This window comes from Tiliqua scincoides, chromosome 9 (genome assembly GCF_035046505.1).
Source record: "Tiliqua scincoides isolate rTilSci1 chromosome 9, rTilSci1.hap2, whole genome shotgun sequence".
NCBI lineage: Eukaryota > Metazoa > Chordata > Lepidosauria > Squamata > Scincidae > Tiliqua > Tiliqua scincoides.
This window is the reverse complement of record NC_089829.1, coordinates 8150470-8168907: the sequence shown is the minus strand read 5'-3', so window position 1 is coordinate 8168907 and position 18438 is coordinate 8150470. Positions and strand designations below refer to the sequence as shown.

Below are 18438 nucleotides of genomic sequence, written 5' to 3'. Positions count from 1 at the left end.
TACTGAGCTGCAGCATTGGAGAATAATAATAATAATAATAATATACAGTATTTATATACCGCCTTTCTTGGTCTTTATTCAAGACTTTATTCAAGGTGGTTTACACAGGCAGGCTTATTAAATCCACGCAGGGATTTTTACAAATTGAAAGAAGGTTCTCTCTTTCAAGAACCACCACATTCAAGGTGTTACACTCCGATCTGGTTTAACATTCTGGCCTCCATCCTCCCACACTCAGAGCAGATGGAACAGCTCAGCTGCAGCTTGCCAGCTGCTTCAAGGTCGCACGGTGCCGGTGGCCTCGAACTGGCGACCTTGTGGATGTTAATCTTCAGGCAAATGGAGGCTCTACCCTCTAGACCAGACCTCCTGCCCTGGAGGATAGGAGGAGCAGAGGATAGCATGTGGCTTCTGGGACCTTGTGCGTGAAAGGCAGCTAATCTCTTGCTGAGCTCTGACCCCCCCCCCATTCTATGCCTCCCACTGTACTTATTAACTGATTTTTTCTACTTAAAAAAACAGGCCTGCAAGTGGAGTCAACACCACTGCTGATGATGGAAAGGCCATCATGTCATCAAGGGAGCAGGCCGTGCAGCTCTGCAAGGAAGGGGACGAGCGTCTAGCCACCAAGGAGCTGTCTCAAGCCACAGCTTTTTACACAGCAGCGTTCAGCTGCAGTGCCCCCGTGACCCTCCAGAAGGTGGAGTCCCTGGGGAAGGAATCTCGGGGGAAAGTGATTGCCACGCTTGAGACATGGTGCCGAGGCAGGGGCTCCATCCCCAAGGTGCAGTGCAGCAGCCTCTCTGCCCCTCTGCCCAATGTGGGGATTGCTGCTGTCTTCCTCTCCACTCTCAGCCCCAACAACCTGGCTGCCTCGCTTTGCAAGATGGAAGCTCTGCTGGCGCTGGGCCGCTGCCAGGAAGTCGTCAGCCGGTGTGATGCTCTCCTTGACGTTCACCCCTGTGTGGAGCTGCTCCTTCTCAGGGCTTTGGCCTTAGTGTTGTCTGGACACCCGGCTGGCCTCCCAGAGTATCTCCATGCCTTTCGGAAACACCGGGACGAGACTGTGCGGTTTGTAAGTGGCAAGCAAAAGGGGCATTTGCAGCAGATCCTCGGGGTCTTCTTAGAGTCCATCTCTTCTCGAGAGACCTGTGGCAGGAGCCTGGACAGCTGGCAAAGGGATTGTTATGATTTTCTGGTGGCTGTGGCACCAGAGGACATTCATGTCTGCCGAGCCCACGCGGCACACCTCTTGGAGAAACACAAGTATACAGATTGCCTGTCGGTCTACAGCAAAGCTCTGCAGGCCTTGTCCAATGGCAATGCGTTTGGGGATGAACAAGCTGCTGGCCTGCTCATGGGCAGGGCAGCTGCTTACTTCTCCCTGGGGGGGCATGTGCAGGAAATGCTGGGGGATTTGACCGCTGCCTTTGGGGTCAGCCCTAAGCTGGCCAAAAAGTGCTTCAAGGAGCTGTTTTCTGCTTTGGATGCGGAGAGGATCGAAAAGCATGCCAGAGCTACCCTCAATGTGGACTTCATCGCCTACAGAGAAGCAGTGCGCACTCGACCAGAGATCCGGAGCAATGGTGGCAAGGAGCTGCTCGCTCCGGTGATCCACACCCTTCAGTTCCTCATTCAGATCTCTCCGGGGGCCAGGCGGGAACTTAATGTCCGACTGGCAGACTGCTACCTCTTGGACGGCAACATCGAAGGCGCCTTGGGGATTTGTAATCTACTGCTGGGGTGTGAGCAAGAGACCTACTCCAACACACTACTCGCCCTGAGGGGATTTTGCCACCTCCATGCCAAACGCTACCAAGACTCCCTCCGCGACTTCCAGGAGATCATCGAACACAACTCCCCGCACCCCAGCAGTTGCATCAAAGCATTGTGTGGCCGCGGTTTAATCCGGGTTTTGGGCGGAAACCCTTACTTGGCAGCCTTGGACTATGTCACTGCTTGCCGGCTTAGATTTGATGAAACCAGCTTTGCTATCAAGTCCTACATCCCATGGAACCACAGAGGCTTCCTTCTGGTAGTCCTTCAAGAGGAAGCTCAGAAGATATTGGAGAAGACTCAGAACACAAGTGGCAGCATGGCCTCCCGACAGAATAAACCAGGAGGGTTAAATGAAGTCCAGGTGAAAGAAGGGTAAGATTGGGGTCTGAGACATATAAACTAATGCGTGGAGTGGAAAGATTGGAAAGAGGGAAGTTCTCTCTCAAACAACCCCAGAACCAGGGGAAATCCACTTAAATTGACTAATCAGAACTGACTAAAGGGAATACAGTGGGACCCCCTATCGCCAAAGATTCACTTGTCTGCTGATCAGGTCCACAGGGCCCCCCCCATGTGTGGGAGGTGAGGGAGAGGCTTTTGCCCATATCCACGGTTTCACTTAACTGGGGGGGGGCTGTGTTCTGGTACAGAACCCCCATGGATATGGGGGCACACCTGTATTTCTTTACCCAGAGTGTAATTAATCTGTGAAACTCCTTGCCACATGATGTGCTGACAATACCTAGCTTGAATGCCTTTCAAAAGGGATTGGAAAGATTGATGGAGGTGTGAGGCCTCCCTGTGGGGGAGGGGAGGGCCCGCCCGGCCTTTCCGAGGGGGCCTCCTTGTGGAGGCTTCAGACTTGCTCCCCACAAGAAAGGGGGGGGTTGCGTCACCCGGTTCCCCTTCTTTGGGTTGGCAGCATTCATTAGTCAGGAGCAGGGGCTGCTAGCAGCAGATCCTCCTGCCTGCTCTTCTAACTCCCAATTGCCTTGTCATCCCTGGCCTCCAGGTTTATGTAGGGCAGACCCCTCCCCTTTGGCCCCTCCCCTTCCCTCACAGGGATGGTATAAAAAGGGCCTGTCTCTGGGCCTGCCTTTCCCTGGGCTTACCCCAACTCCTCTCCTTCCTCTCTCTGTTTCCCTCCCACCTCCTCTCACCTGGAGTTGCCAGGGTTGTTCCTGAGAGGGCTGGGAAGGCTGCTGCCTCTGCTCTGGTCCAGAAGCCTCCTCCTTGGGTAAGCTGGGGACTCGAGGGAGTAGGGGAACCCTGACAGGAGGAAAAGTCCAAACAGGTTACAAGTCATGATGACTGTATGCAATCTCCAGATTTTAGAGGTAAACCATCTCTGAATACCAGATGCAAGGGAGTAGCAGTGGGATATAGATACCTTGTTGTCCGGTGTGCTCCAAGAGGCATTCAGTGGGCCACTGTGGAATAAGAGATGCAGGCCATTGGCCTGATCCAACAGGGCTCTTCTTATGTACTTATGTTTTCCATGATTTAGTAGGCCAACATCTAAAAGATGGGTCAGTTCTGTACATTTATGCTTTTAAATGAACATTTCCTTCCAGAAAGGGAATATTCTGATTTAAGTGACCTATTTGTGTTCAAGACTTCAAGCCCTGAAGTAGCATTCACTTGTTTCACTGAATTTGGGAAATGCAGTTTTAAGATTTCAATATTGGAACTCCTTCATCTTCACCTGAATGTAGACTGTTAGGTTCTTTTAAAAAGCATCAGATGCATGTAATTTGTGGCTTCAACTATGACCATGATCAAGGGGTTTTGTTGTGGAATGGAGTCATGACCCTAACCTCAGATAACAGACAGGGGAATCTATTAACTAGTGGGGTGGAGGCATTATGAAAAGCATAATTAGCATCCGGAACCACAAAAGAGCTCAGTTGGGGCTGGGCCACTTGGCAGATCAGGTCACTGCCTTGAAGTTCTCCAGGGTCCTATAACGCTGACGAACTTGCCTTATCACTTCTTGTGGGTCCCTGTGTGAGGCTGAACCAGGGCGGACGTGGGTGTAAGGCATTGGAAGTCTTGTACTGGGGCAGCAGGGCTCAAGCATCTCATTCTCTGCATCTTCAGAACATCTTCAGGCCCTCCTGAGCCTTGCTACTACACAGTGCTCCCTGAAGGCGGCCAGAAGGGAAGTGACTGACTCCAGTTCTCTTGCGTGAGTTCTGTGCAAAGAAAGGCTTCCTTGTTCTTCTCAACGCCAGGGACATCCTTCTGTGGGGACATGTCTTTTGCATGTGTAGATCCCTCCTTGACACTGTGGGGAATGTGGGAAACATCCTGTTACGCTTTCAGAGACCAACTGACCTGCCTAATGTGGATGTTTCAATTTTCTTTATTATTGAAATAAAGTCTGAGAAGCATTTTGGATCCTGGAAATCACTACTATTTGGTATTAGTTTGCTACTAGTAGTAAAGTTTACTACCAATTTACTACTAGCCGTTAACTGCTAATTTACTATTAGTACCATAGATACTTGCCTATAAGTCAACCCCACAGATAAGTCGAGGGCAGGCTTTCAGCCAACAATCATGGAATCATGGAATTTTCTATGACCCTTGGATAAGTCGGGGGTTAAACTTAGAGGGGTATCTGACTATAGTTTTGTCTGATTTTACCCCAGACCAGATCCTGAAAAATAACCTACCACTAATTGTTACCTAAGAACTGTAGCCTCTAATTTATTAAAAACATAGTAAAAGATCATAAGATACATTTTTATTCTTTTTAAATTCTGGTCTTCACCACCTTTTTTGTAAACACTATCAGAGTAAGTGCACTGTAAACAACATACCAGTATATCAGTGGTTCCCAACCTGGTATTCATGTACTCCCAGGGACACTCAACAGGACCTTTAGGGGTACTTGAAAAAGAATGGAATAATGGTAGAAAAAGGCAGGTCATGCTCCAGAATGCCTTGCAAGGACCAGCAGGGCAGGAAGGGAGGTAGCTAGTTGGCTTTGAAAGCCCCACCAACAGCTAGTTTTTGGTCATCAATTGATGTATGAACCAGTGATTGAAAACCAGCACAGCAAAAAAGCTGAAACATAATATGTAAAGTGATCAATCACCCAGAATTTCTCAGCACACTTCTGGTGCAAAACAGTGCAAAGGCAGAGTCTTCTGTTCCTCAAACAGATAAAAAGAGAAAATACTGTGATGAATACATGAAGTCTGGGTTTTCATAGAGAGGAGATGAGGGCTTGTATTATTACAAACATTTTGCTAATATGAAGGGTACAATTTATTATTGTCAAGGGATATGCAAGTGAAAAAGGTTGGCAACCACTGCAGGAGAACCATGAACCAAATCCACCTTTAAGGTGTCTGGTGTGTTAAGCCAGAAGCTCTACATACAACCCATAACGCATAACTGAGAGTGTACAATTCAATTCACAGCAGCTGCAGCTGCATATATTTGCAAGAGAGATGCAGCTGCATATATTTGCAATCCTTTTTACTCAGAAGTAGACCCACTGCTTTCCATGGGTGTTATTCTTAAGTAATGCTGCATTGAATTGTAGTCTGGGAATTGTTGCTTCAAATGGAAAGGGGAGCCCGTCCTGGTGTTGAAAAAAAGACCTCTGCCAAATGCAAAGCCTTTGAAAAAGGGAATCGGGTTGCAGCAGCAAAAGGGAACAGAGGGGAATAAAAGGTTAACTTTGGCTGAAACGTCCCAGGAAAGTAACTATAGCAACTAACCAGCTGCCTGCCTAAGCTTAGTGGAGAAACCAAACTGTTCAGAGTTGAAAGGCTCTGCCCTCTGATTGACCCGGAGATAAGGCGAATTGGAGCTTGATTACTTGGCAAAAATTTCAAGTACTATACCTGAGTATCTACGGTAGTTAACTTACTACTTTAGTATTTGTTAACTGAATGCTGATTTAGTATTAGTTGTAGAATGGGAGGAAGGTGGTCTTCTGAAGGGCTTCTCTTCTGGTTTCTTTGTTCAGGGATGCATCTGGGGTTCACCAGCTGGCCTGTCTCTTGTTAGACCTGGACGCGTCTGATGAGGTATCTCAGATCTTGTGTGCAGATGCTCTTTACCAGATGGAGCGGGTGGAAGAAGCTCACAAGATTCTCCTGGTGGCACTCTCCAAAACTTCCCAGAGATCCGCTATCCTAGCCAGGCTGGCCTTTCTTCAACTGAAGAAAGGATTTTTATACGATTGCAACCAGGTATGAGATCACTTAATGTACATTGCAGGGTCATTCTCAGTGCAACAGCAAAATTGTATGTCTTAATTAATTAATCATTAAGGATATTTCTATCACCCTTCTCAGCCAAGAGCAGTCTGCAAGGCAGTTTACCTAGCAGAGTAAATCAATAAATGGGGTAAGGATGAGCTTTCATGCTCACAGTGCACCATATAGATGTAGTATGATCATTATTATTAATAATATTAATAGTGATCAATAACATAGTAATTCATAATATTGTTAATAATGAAAATATATTATTCTATTAATATCAATAATAATTAATGATAATTCCAGAAAGTGTTGGTGGTCGTACAAGAAGATCTGCTGACCTTCTATGTGAGGGGGTTGCCTCAGGCAGCAGGTTGGTGAGGAGCCCCTCCCACCTCTATACACCGTTCTGCTTCCACTCTTCCTCCTCCTCAGAGACACTCTACCCCAGGGGTGTCCAAACATTTTGGTAGGAGGGCCACATCATCCCTCTGACACTGTGTCGGGGGCTGGGGAAAAAAAAGAATTAACATTTAAAATTTGAATAAATTTACATAAATGAATTTATTAGAGATGGAACTTATATGAATGAATGAAGGTCTTGCAGTAGTTCAAGGTCTATAAAAGGCCTTGCACAAAGCAAGACCAGCCTTTTGTTCGCTGCCACTGCTGTATCACAGAAGTGAAACCGCAAGTAGTGGAGGGAGCCCTTGTCCCACAGCTCGTGCGAGAGGTTGAACAGTTGCCCTCACACTGAGAGCAGTTGTGTTGGGCCAGCATGGGCTCCAGCAAGTCTCTGGAGGGCCACAGGCTCATTGGAGACCAGGAGCTCCCCAAGGGCTCGAGGGCTGCAAGTGGCCCCTGCGTCAGGGTTTGGGCACCCCTACCCTAGCTGATCACTCTTCTCTCCTCCACACTTATGCTCTGACTGCCTCTTCTTTTTCCAGTCCAGGATGTGGGAGGAGAAGAGGTTGGCACATCAGCAGGTAAGGGGGGCAGCATTGCATATGCTGCTTCAGGAGCCAGGAGACCTTGTGCCGGCTCCAGTGCAAGTATCCATCCCATGTTAGGGGGAAAAGCATCTTAGCCATATGTCACATTTTGAGGCAGTTATGAGGCAGCATTGACCAGCAGAGGGCAGTGTTGCCTATTCAAAGAAAGAAAAGCATTCCTATCAGAGAAACCTTATTTCCTCACAGGATATTTGCTGCAGCAGAAACACTCATCTGGGCTTACATGTGAAATACACATTGCTCTTCTTTATCTCATGAGTCCTTGTTCATCTACCTGCTAATGCTTTGGACCCCAGATTTCTGATAGGGGTCCAAGGGGTCTCAGTTTTCTGGAAGGGGTCTCAAGCATGGACACAGCAGTAGGGCTCCAGTACCCCACTTCCTATCCCACCCAAGCAGACAGAGCTATTATTGGCCTGTTTCCTATTGTACGCCACCCATATCTTGGCCAGAACTGGTACAGCAGCTCTTCAGCCCAGATGATCTGATGAGCCAATAGGAGCTTGGCTGGCCCTATATACCAGAGACTCCAGGCTTGGCTTCTTAGTGGAGCAGCTACACTGCTTCTGTACATAATCAGCTTAGCTGTCTTCAGCCATGATATCTGTTTCTGATCCTTTTAAGTTTTGGCTACCTGATCCTGCACTTGACCCCAGCCTGCCTTGTGTCATCTATGTAACTGTTGGCACCTTTGACCATCATCTGTTCATTCCCCCAGCTTCAGCCTATTGTGGAACCAGGACTGATCATCCTCTTCGGAAGGAGAGTGATTCTTCAGGGTCTCAGCAGAGAAGTATGGCAGAGAAGTAATCCCCATCAGGAGCTAAACTGAAAAGAGAAAAAGGCAGAGCAGTGATTCATTCAGAGACACGGCGGAGAAACTCCTTTGGGGTGGGAGTCTTGGTACTCACTGGAGCTTTCAATTTTTTTTTTAAAAAAAGATGTCTCGTAAAGGAATCCATCTCAATGCATGGTTTGGGGATCACTGTTCATGCCGCTTCCTTCTCTGTCTCTTTTTTAATGCAGCACCTGAAGAAAATGACCCAGGCTGGCGACACCTGTGGCTTCTTGTCTGTTGTGAAAGTTTTAAAAGACGGAGACCAGACATTGTTGAGCAAACACTGTCACGCCCGGGCCATGACGCTCCTGAAGAATAAGCAAGGCGAGGGTTACATCAAAGAAGCCATCACCTACCTGAGCTTTGCCATTACTGCAGCCGGTAAAACAAGTCGTCTTTGGGCCAGTATGCCAACACACAAATGCAAACCATCAGGGAAGGGCTGTAGTTTGGTGGTCAAACACATCATGCAGAAGATCTCAAGTCAAATTCATGGCATCGGTGGAACTCCTTGCTGCTGGATGTGGTGATGGCACCTGGCCTAGATGCCTTGAAAGGGGGATTGGACATTAAAAAGGAACAGTCCATCACAGGTTACAAGCCATGATGACTGTATGCAACCTCTGAGAGGTAGCCTATCTTTGAATGCCAGATACAAAGTAGTGGCAATGTGATACAGGAATCTTGTTGCTTGGGTGCTACCAAGAGGTCACTGTGAAATACAGGAAGCTAGACTAGATAGGCTGTCAGGTGTATTAATGGAAAGGTGAGATATCAATGTTTTAAATTACCTTGATAGGAATACATTGTATTTTCAAGAGGAACATCAGAAACTGGCTAGGGCCTATGTCAGTTAGACTGCCCACCTAGCCAGACTAACCCTTGAACTAGAGCCAGGCCAAGACCTCCTGATGCCTGAATGCCAAATGCTGTCCCCCTTGTCCAATGATGTGCCACCCTCTGCTGCTCCCACTCTCCAATGTTCACATTCCACGCTCCCCTCCCCTCCACACTTCCTCTCTGCCCCCTCTCTTCCAGTCCAGGGAGTGGATTGGAGAAGTAGTGGAGGCAAGAAGGTGGACAGTGCCCATCACTAACCTGCTGCCTGAGGCAATGGCTTCAGTTGGCCTTATGGATGGGCCAGCCCTGCCCTGGGACTGTTCAAGGGGTCCCACTGCAGGGTCTTTCCCAGGAGCCCTGCCAACCTAACAGCAGCATTGAATATCTGCCAAAATTCTGCAGAGTGTCTCAGGCATTCTTGCTTTTGGATGTGAACAAAAGCACGCCTAGAGAAAAACCTTAGAAGTTATAGGTTAAATTTCAAGATGAATCCAAAGACCGAGCAATTCAGCAATTTGGAAAGTGTCTCCTTGCTTTCTTTCCAAAGGCTGTGGATTTTACCCAAGCCTCATCACTACTTACGTTTTGGGCATGGAGGATGTTGCATGAGCCTCAACTGAAGAACAAAGCTGCATTTTGTCCAGAAATATAAAATAAATCCCTTTGGTTCTGACGTCAACTAACTTGGTGCAATGTCTTCGGGGGAGACTTGGACCTTGATGGGCAAGTTACCAAAGCAATAAGGCTTTCTGAAACAGGGTCATGCAGAAGTCAGTTGACTCTTACCGAGACACCAAGAAAGGAGGAAAGAGAAGTCATCAATCAATGGGGTGGGTCGAAGTGGGTAAAGTTGCATGTGGTCTGTGCCATTTCAGATTGCAGTTTCCTGTGACTGTTAAAAAAAAAAAAATCTCTGTACACAGAAAAGTAGCATGTCAGGGAGAAATCTAGACCTGCTAGTTCAGCAGTCTCAACCATAAGACCTGTGGCCAGAAGCTCTTTATCTGGCCCACATGATGGACTCTCCAATATCTTAAAAATATTAATCAAGATTTGCACATTTTCTCTTCTGATGAGTTCCTATGTGAGAACAAAGTGCTAATATCTGACCAACGTGTGCTTAATGACATCACTCCCTGCTTAATGATGTCACTTCTGACCCTTAGCAGGGTCATGAATGTGGTTCAGCCCGCTGTTGAAATGAGTTTGACACCCCTGTACTGGTGGTTGATGCCAATTAGGACTGTAAGAAGTTGTCTTCTTCTGAGTCAGAGCATTGGTTCATCAAGGTCTGTGTTATCTCCAGAACTTCACAGAACTGTTTACCAGCCCTTCTGAAATTGCTGCTGGCAGGGATTGAGCTTGGAGGACATCTATCAACATTGGAATAAACTGAGCTACATTATGTGCTTGAGAAAATCCATGCTGGATTAGTCCCAAGACCCCTTGAGTCCAGCGTCCTGTTTCCCTTGGAGTCTACAAATGTGAAGACCATATGCAAAACACTTCTCTCCTGCCATTGCTCCTCGGTGATGGATATTCAGAGATGCACTGCTATGGAACCTGGGGCAGTGTATAACTAGTAACCATTGATAGATTTGTTCTCCTCCACGAATTTGTCCAAGTCCCTTTCAAAGCCAGCTGAGCTAGTGGCCATCACCACATCTTATGGCAATGAATTCCACAGACTAACTCTGCGCTACATGAAGAAGTACCTTCTATTTGTCTTTCCCAAGTCTCCCGTCAAAAAGATTCATTGGATGTTGAAATAATTTAACCCCCCCCCCCGCCAGGCGTTTATTAATCATTTGATCGCTGAGAGCAAAGGGAGTCAATTCCAAGTGAGGGTAAGCTTTCTGTATCATGTTGCCCTCACTCTACATCAGTAGTTCCCAATCTTTAGGAACCCAAGGACCACTGAGGCAAAAATTGTAATCTTCATGGACCATGTGTGGCTGTGGGTGGTCTGGCCTCTGCCCTCTCTGGTGGCCTATCTCCCAAGCACTGCCCTATAGACTATCAGAGAGGACAGAGAATAGACCAGCCACAGCTGACACTCACTGCCAGCAGATAGTGGGCAGATTGTGGCTGTGGGCAGTCTCCACCATCTTTGGTGGCCTGTGGGAGACTGCTTGTTTGGCAAGACACTGGTAGTGGTCAAAGGTAATTTTTTTTTCCCCCCTGAAACCTTGTGGACCACTTCTCAGGGTCTCACGGACCACCTGTAGTCCACAGACCACAGGTTGGGAACAAGTGCAAGATGGACAGGGTGATGGGACATTTATTTGTGTGCAAGGAGAGTGTGGCTACCCTTCCCACATGGTTACATGCTACTGCTGACTCCTCCAAGGTAAAATGGGTGGAATGTCACAGGCCACCTGCTCAGAATTGCCCAAAGTTAGGACCCTTGTTTGTGAGTAGCTCTGTTTTGGCTCACAATTTCTGCCAGCCTAGAGAATAAGGGGAATTATATCAGGCCTCTGCTACTGAATCAGAAATATAAGGCGTAGCCGCCATTGCCCATGGCTGGAAATTTCAGGCAACTAGCGTCCCACATGGTTACATGCGCAGTACTCAAAGCGACTGCCCAGTAGCACTTCTCTGCCTTATGATAAGATGAAAAGAAAACGAGGATTTTTATTTGATCTTCAGAGGGAATGAGATAAATCTGTCCAATTTCAGACAACAGAACTCAGTATAAAGATTTCATTTATGAGAAATGCCTTTTTGATGCACGAGTTCATGCCTCTTCTGTTGCCTTATCATGAAAGCCAGAACCCCAATTCAAAGGAAAAGAGAAAACTCTCCACTAGGTGGTGGTAAATGCTCCTTCATGCTCCTCTGAGCATGTTTCATCTCTCTGGAATATGCTGTAAGGAAGTGAGAATTGGAGATGGCAGCAAAACATGTCACCGAAGGTAGAATCTGTAGTGAAAGGCAGATGACACCTCGGGTGAGACATCTGTGGAATTTTGAGGGGACATTTTGAGTCAACATTGTTTCGAGCAAGGTTTTTTCAAGAAGCTTTCCAAGCATCCTTTCCTGGAGAGCCCAATGCGCCCCTGTCAATTGCAGTTCACAGCCAAAGAGAAATTTGGGATGTATCTTTGGCTAGCCACGCAGGGAAATGGTGGCACCAATGCCATGTGTGAACAGAGCATGCCCTGTAGCATTCAGAGCCTTCACCAGATTAATTCTGTGCAGTGTTTTACCAGATACTTTCTGTCGTAGTGTTTTACTAAAGCACTTGCAAATGTCAATAAGTAGCGTAGCCACAGTGGGAGGCCCTTTTGACCTGATCCAGTTGGGCTCTTCCTGTGCTCTGCACAACACTCAGGGGTTCCATGGCAGGCAACCATGAGTTGTTCAGGAGACATCTCCATCCCCCAATGTAGCTACTGTGCTTGAAAACCACTGGCTTTGGCCATTCTGCTTGGGAAGACATGACTTGTCAAGCGCTTCAATCTGGTTCAGCACTGTCAGTCGCTCCTTATGATCAGCCCGTTATTTCAGAAGATAAAGACAGATCTATATCTTGGTGCATGGAAGATGAAGAGAGATCTGTATCTTGGTGCTTAGTACTTAAGCCCTCATTGTTCTGTAGAAGTCTTCAGGCCATGCCAGATGTTTTATATCTCTGCATTGTGGCTGTTAGTCATTGAGGCATTCAGCTGACCTGGTTTACAACATCATATGCTAGCTTCCCCATATTTAACTGGTTGACCTTCAGAAATGAGCTACATCCAAAGAATCTAATAAAATGTGACTATTTAGTGTCCTACCCTGGGGAACCTAATCTTGACCCCCTCCCCCTCCACCCAGAGATGGTCCTTGAGGAGCCCAACTCTGACAACCTGGGAACTTCTCTTGTCCTTCTCTGCCTGCCTGTCAATTCAGGAAAGTGATCAAAGGCTGGCAGAGTACCTAGCTCCAAATTCAGAGATGTGGAGTGGGATTTGAATAATCAGGGCCAGGAGGCATCTGGAACAAAGTTTGTCTTGGAGCTCCCTGCAGTCTGGTAACACTTAACTTATCCCTTATCATGTCACTCTTCATGTCCCCCTCCTGGTGAGACTGAGATAAGATGAGCCTCTTTCATCTGCCCTCCTTCCCATTTAGGAGTCATCAGGCCACAGAGTGACAATGGAATCATTTGGGGAGTCACCCAGGAGAAAGCAGGGGGCAGTCCTGGAAAATTAACCCTGGCAAGGGGCTTTCCATCTGCTCCTTGGAGATGCAGCTGCAGGAGAGCAAGAGAGTTGGGAGGATTATCTGGATGCCTGGGTGACTTGGAGGACTTGCCAACATCCCCACCTTGAAGGATGTGCCAACATCCAGCTTGGCTGATATATTCAAATGGGTGGTGATGGTGGTGTTTATCCCCCACATCAAGTCATGGCTATGAGACTTTGGTTCTACCTCCCCAAACCACCATTTTGTGACTTGGCTCTGCCTTCCCAAGCCACCATTTCACACTTTCAGAGTTCTACAAACAAAGAAAAGAGCTTCCAGGGGCCTAGCATCTTCCTACCCTTCATGAATGCCATCTTGAGCTCCTCAGAGGAAAGGTGGGACGATGAATTAAATAAATATTTCAAGTTCTGCATTTCCTTAAGAACGGTATTGCATGTTGAAATCTGGTTGTTAGTTTTTGTTTCTGTTTTAATCTTACCCAGGAGGTTTTGGTGTGGATTCTCTCCTTGCCCGAGCCCGATGTTATGGGCAGCTTGGCCAGAGGAAAACAGCCATCTTTGATTTCAACACCATCTTGAAAGTGGACCCTGAGAATGTGCAGGCTCTGAGTGGAAGAGGTTTCATTCATCTGGCCTTGAATCAGAAGGAGGTAGCACATTGTTTGTTGTTGTTGATGATGGTGGTGATTCAACAGGACTTTGAGTCAAGTTCGGGGCAAGCCACCTTGTTCCAGAACAGGCTTTGAGAGAAGACTCTGAACATGTTCACAGGTAGAGCTAAGAATGTTTGTTCATTGCAAGGGCAACTGAGGAGTGTAATATCATAAGAAAAGTCCTGATGGATGGGGCTCCAAACTTAACCAGTTTAGCACCTCGTTTCTCACAGTGGCTGGTAGGAAGCCCACAAGCCAAAGTAGCTCCACAGGTGAAGCATGAACCTAAGACCCTTGAATATACAAGAGCCCATTAGAACCAATGGATTGAAGCTAGAGAAAAGTAGATTTAGGATGGGCAGAAGGAAGGCCTTCCCAAGTGTAAGTGGGGTGTTCAAACAGAGGCTGGATGACCACCTGTCAGGGTTACATTGAACAGGGGGTTGGACTAAATGACCTCCACAATCCCACCTCTACCATTCTATGCTTATTAGTGACACAGTCCTTTTCTAACCCCTGCACCACATATGACCTCTTGGCTTTATCACAAGAATGTCACAAGGTGAGAATGGCCAAAGGCAAGATCCAGTTAGGCAATAAGGGGATGGCTTTCTTTCTGAGGAATATCCACAGAGAAAACAGATTTAAAGGTAAGAAAGAGCTTCGTTCAGAAAGATTAGAAGGGATTAACATTCAAAAGTGCTTTTTTCACCTATTGAATGCAGTGTCAGAAATACCCCAAGTGATACTTTAATGCGAGGGTTGCCATGGGGGGCTTATCTGCTCTCCAAGATAGCAGGTCCTTCACAATAAACAAGATTCTTTTTTTCCCCTAGCCACAAGCATCCTTAATACCTTTTGGATCAAAATGGGAGCTTTTGTTTACCAACCTCATAGAAAAACGTGGCTAATTAAATGTCATTTTGCTTCTGTGCGGCCCATAATGCATTTTGTGCAGGCTAATTATATCCTTCTAGCTCGTGGTTTGTTTAAAAAAAAAAAATTAAGGGCTTGTATGGATATCATAAGTGCCTGGTAACCAGCGTTCTTTATGAGTTGCTGCTCTGAGCAGGTGGTTGGTCTAGATCAGGGGTGCCCAAACCCCAGCCCAGGGGCCATTCGTGGCCCTTGGGGACTCCCAATCTGGCCTGTGGGGAGTCCCCAGTCTCCAATGAGCCTCTGGAGACTTGCTGAAGCCTGTGCTGGCCCAACACAACTGCTCTCAGCATGAAGGCAACTGTTCAATCTCTCACATGAGCTGCAGGCCGAGGGCTCCCTCCACTGCTTGCTGTTTCACATCTGTGATGCAGCAGAAGCAGCGAAGGAAAGGCTGGCCTTGCTTTGTGCAAGGCCTTTTATAGGCCTTCAGCTATTGAGAGACCTTCAGTCATTCATATAAGTTCCATCTCTAGTATATTCATTTATGTTCATTTATGTAAACTAATTCAAATTTTAAATGTAAATTCTTTTTTTCCCGGCCCCCCAACACAGAGTCGGAGAGATGATGTGGCCCTCCTGCCTAAAGATTTGAACACCCCTGGTCTTGATCAGTGGTTCTCAAATTTCTTAATATCAGGACCCACCTAAAAAAATCCATTTCACTTTACCAGCCACTCAAGCCTCTGTGGCTATAATGGTGATTGGGCAGCAGTGCTCCTCCCAAGTAGCAGGTTGTTTAACCCTTGATGTACATAGCCTAATCTACACTGTCAGTTTCACAAACAACCAAAAATTGGATCATTACTTATTGGTGGGCCAGGGACCCACAGTCTGAGAACCACTGGTCTAGATGACCTCCCAGGAAAGCATGTATTGGATTGCAGGAAAAGAAAGCACTCAAAAAAAGAATGTAAAGGTGGTTGATGTATAGGTTTTTTGGGTCATTCCTCTGTGTGTGTATGTGAGATTAGCTCTTGTGCTGTAATGTTTCTTGGTACTGCAGAATTCATAAACAAACCTTCAGGTGAGCAAATGATGATGGCCGTGTTTCTATTAGCTCTTGCTTCATTTGTGTAGGAGGCCGTGCATGATTTGACCTCAGCCCTCCAAGCCAACCCAGCCTCGGTGGTCACTGAAATTCTCACCCTAAAGCCGGAAGCCCAGTTTCTGATCCACCAGTGGCTCCTTGATCACTGCCGAAATGTCCTGTTGGTGCTGGTAGCTGGTAAGGAGCTCTCCGGAGCAGAAGTCCTGAAGGAGCTCACCGTCCTCGGGGAGTCGCTCCTAGAGATCAACCGCAAGGAAGCAAAGAGCCACATCATCTATGTAGATATCTTAACAGCAAATGGTAAGAGATCTTTCTGAGATCTTGGAGGCCATCTCTCTGTTTGTGTGATCAGCAGGATCTATTTTGAAAGGGGGAGTTCTGTAGCTTGGTCGTAGATTTATTTATTTATTCGATTTCTATTCCGCTTTTCTCCCCGAAGGGCACCCAAGGCAGCTCACTGGTTCCATGCAAACACTCTCTGTGACCGTCCCTAGGTAGGACTGGGAAGTCCCCTTTTTAAAAACCTGAACAGTCTGCTTTCAGTCAATTGCCTTTTTTTTTGTTTTGGAAGGGGGGTAGAGTTTTAATAGGGATTACTATCACCACTGTTTATATCACACACACACACACACACACACACACACACACACACACACCATTTATGTTTTATATTGCAATGGGTAGGCTTTACTTAAATACATCCTTAATAAATGATTGTGTATAAACTGCCATTCAGATTAATAATAAGTCATAGCTACTGTATGTGCAGAGTATTTTTTTTTAAATATACAATGCATAGATATTACAATGGAACAAATAACTACACAAGAAGAAAACAACAAGGAAAGCACTACCCATACTTTATCTCTATAATATGTACATTGGCCCTGTAAATTATACCAGATCCTTTAATCCCTAAGTGAAGAGGTAGTGGCTTCCTTCAAAACATCTAAATCAGGAGTTCCCAAACTCCTGCAGAAGAGTTGGGAACCTGGTAAGTTCTTGCAAGGGGGGGGGGGAAGGGGGCAATGCTGCAGAGATCATGTTGCTGCTGGGAGTAAGAGGCTTTTAAACTGATCTGGGGTCTCATGCTGGCCTCTGGCAGGGGGCAACAGGCTTGCATCCCGCTCTGCAGGCTTCCTTGCTGCTGCAAATAGCTTTGATTAGCAATTGGAAGTATTTGCAGCAGTGGGGAGGCCCGCAGAGGGGGCTGCGAGCCCCTACACCCTGCTGTTAATAAAACATTAATTTTATTATTTTTAAATTATTTTTACCCTAGCACGGGGGTCCCTTAAACGCAGGGCCCAGTTGGGAGCAACTGGCTCAAAGCCTGCTTGGTTATTATTAGTTAAGGGATTTGAAGGAATTAAAAGTTGGGGTTCTGGGAAGCGGTTCCAAGCAAAAAGGGTATAAAAGGGAAAAGGGTGGTGATGTCGGACAGGGCAGGATTCCATGTGGCGACTCACGGTGGTGGAACTGAAGGATCTTGAAGATCTGAGGTCTTCAATGAAACCAGGGAACATGGTGTTGGCTTTGCGGTCAGAAATACCCTGCTGAAATCCAACCTACTGTGGGAAGTGAAATAATTTTGTCCCTGCAACTCCAGTTATCAGCAGGACCTGTCACTCTCATCAGTGCTTATGCACCGACTCTGTCGTCTCCAGCAGAAGCCAAAGACAAATTTTATGATGACCTGGCCACCACTATCAAGAAGATCCCCGTAAAAGAGCCATTGTTCATCCTCGGCGACTTCAATGCTACAGTTGGTGCTGATAACAGTTCGTGGCCCACTTGCTTAGGTCAGTTCGACACTGGGAAGATGAACAAAAATGGCCAACGCCTGCTAGAGTTTTGCTGTCATCATGGTCTCTGTGTCAGCAACACGTTCTTCAACATGAAGCCCCAACATAGAGTCTCTTGGAGACATCCAAGATCAAAGCACTGGCACCAGCTCGACCTGATTCTCACCAGACGCTCCAGCCTTCCCAGCATCAAGATCACACGCAGCTATCAGGGTGCTGCCTGCGACACCGACCACTCGCTGGTGTGCAGCAGAGTGAAACTGCAAACAAAGCAACTGTACCACACAAAAAAGGAAGGAAGACCTCGCATTGATACGAGCAAGACCCGGGATCAGAGAAAAGTGGAGGAATTTGCACGAGCGCTTGAAGAATCTCTTTCAGGCCCGGTCGATGCAAACACATCCAACAGATGGGAACATTTCAAGAATGCCGTTTACAATAACGCCTTGTCCATATTTGGCAAGAAGACCAACAAGACGGCAGACTGGTTTGAAGCCCACTCTGAGGAGTTGACACCAGTCATTGAGGAAAAGAGGAGAGCTCAAGCAGCATACAAGGCCCGTCCCAGTGAGCGCAACCTGCAGGTCCTCCGAGCTGCTCGCAGCAAAGTCCAGCAGACTGCCAGGAGATGTGCTAACGACTACTGGCTCCAGCTCTGTTCCGAGATACAGATAGCAGCTGACACAGGCAACATCAAGGGGATGTATGATGGTATCAAGCAGGCCCTAGGTCCAACACAGAAGAAAATTGCCCCTCTGAAGTCTGCCGCAGGCGAGGTCATCCAGGATTGGGCGCAGCAGATGGAACGCTGGGTGCAGCACTACTCTGAGCTATATTCCAGAGAAAATGTAGTCTCCGAAGAAGCGCTGAACAACATTGAGTGCCTGCCTGTGCTGGAGGAGCTTGACAGTGAACCAACCCTAGAAGAACTTCACGTGGCCCTGGACTCCCTTGCCTTTGGCAAGGCACCTGGAAAAGACACATCCCTGCTGAAGTCCTAAAGTGCTGCAAAGAGATCATCATCACTGAGCTGCATGAAATCCTTTGTCTCTGCTGGAGAGAAGGTGGAGTACCTCAAGACATGAGGGATGCAAACATCATCACGCTGTA

At 47.0% G+C, this 18438-nt stretch overlaps 1 protein-coding gene across 1 annotated transcript in view; it reads left to right on the top strand.

Annotated features, from left to right (window-relative positions):
- Window positions 1-568: 568 nt before the first annotated feature.
- The window catches only part of TTC34 (tetratricopeptide repeat domain 34), a 34526-nt gene continuing 16656 nt past the window's right edge, over window positions 569-18438 (top strand). The window contains exons 1-5 of the mRNA XM_066637407.1: window positions 569-2151; window positions 5765-5990; window positions 8042-8234; window positions 13370-13536; window positions 15556-15826. Coding sequence (XP_066493504.1) covers window positions 569-2151; window positions 5765-5990; window positions 8042-8234; window positions 13370-13536; window positions 15556-15826 — 2440 coding nt within the window. The remainder of the gene's footprint in view (window positions 2152-5764; window positions 5991-8041; window positions 8235-13369; window positions 13537-15555; window positions 15827-18438) is intronic.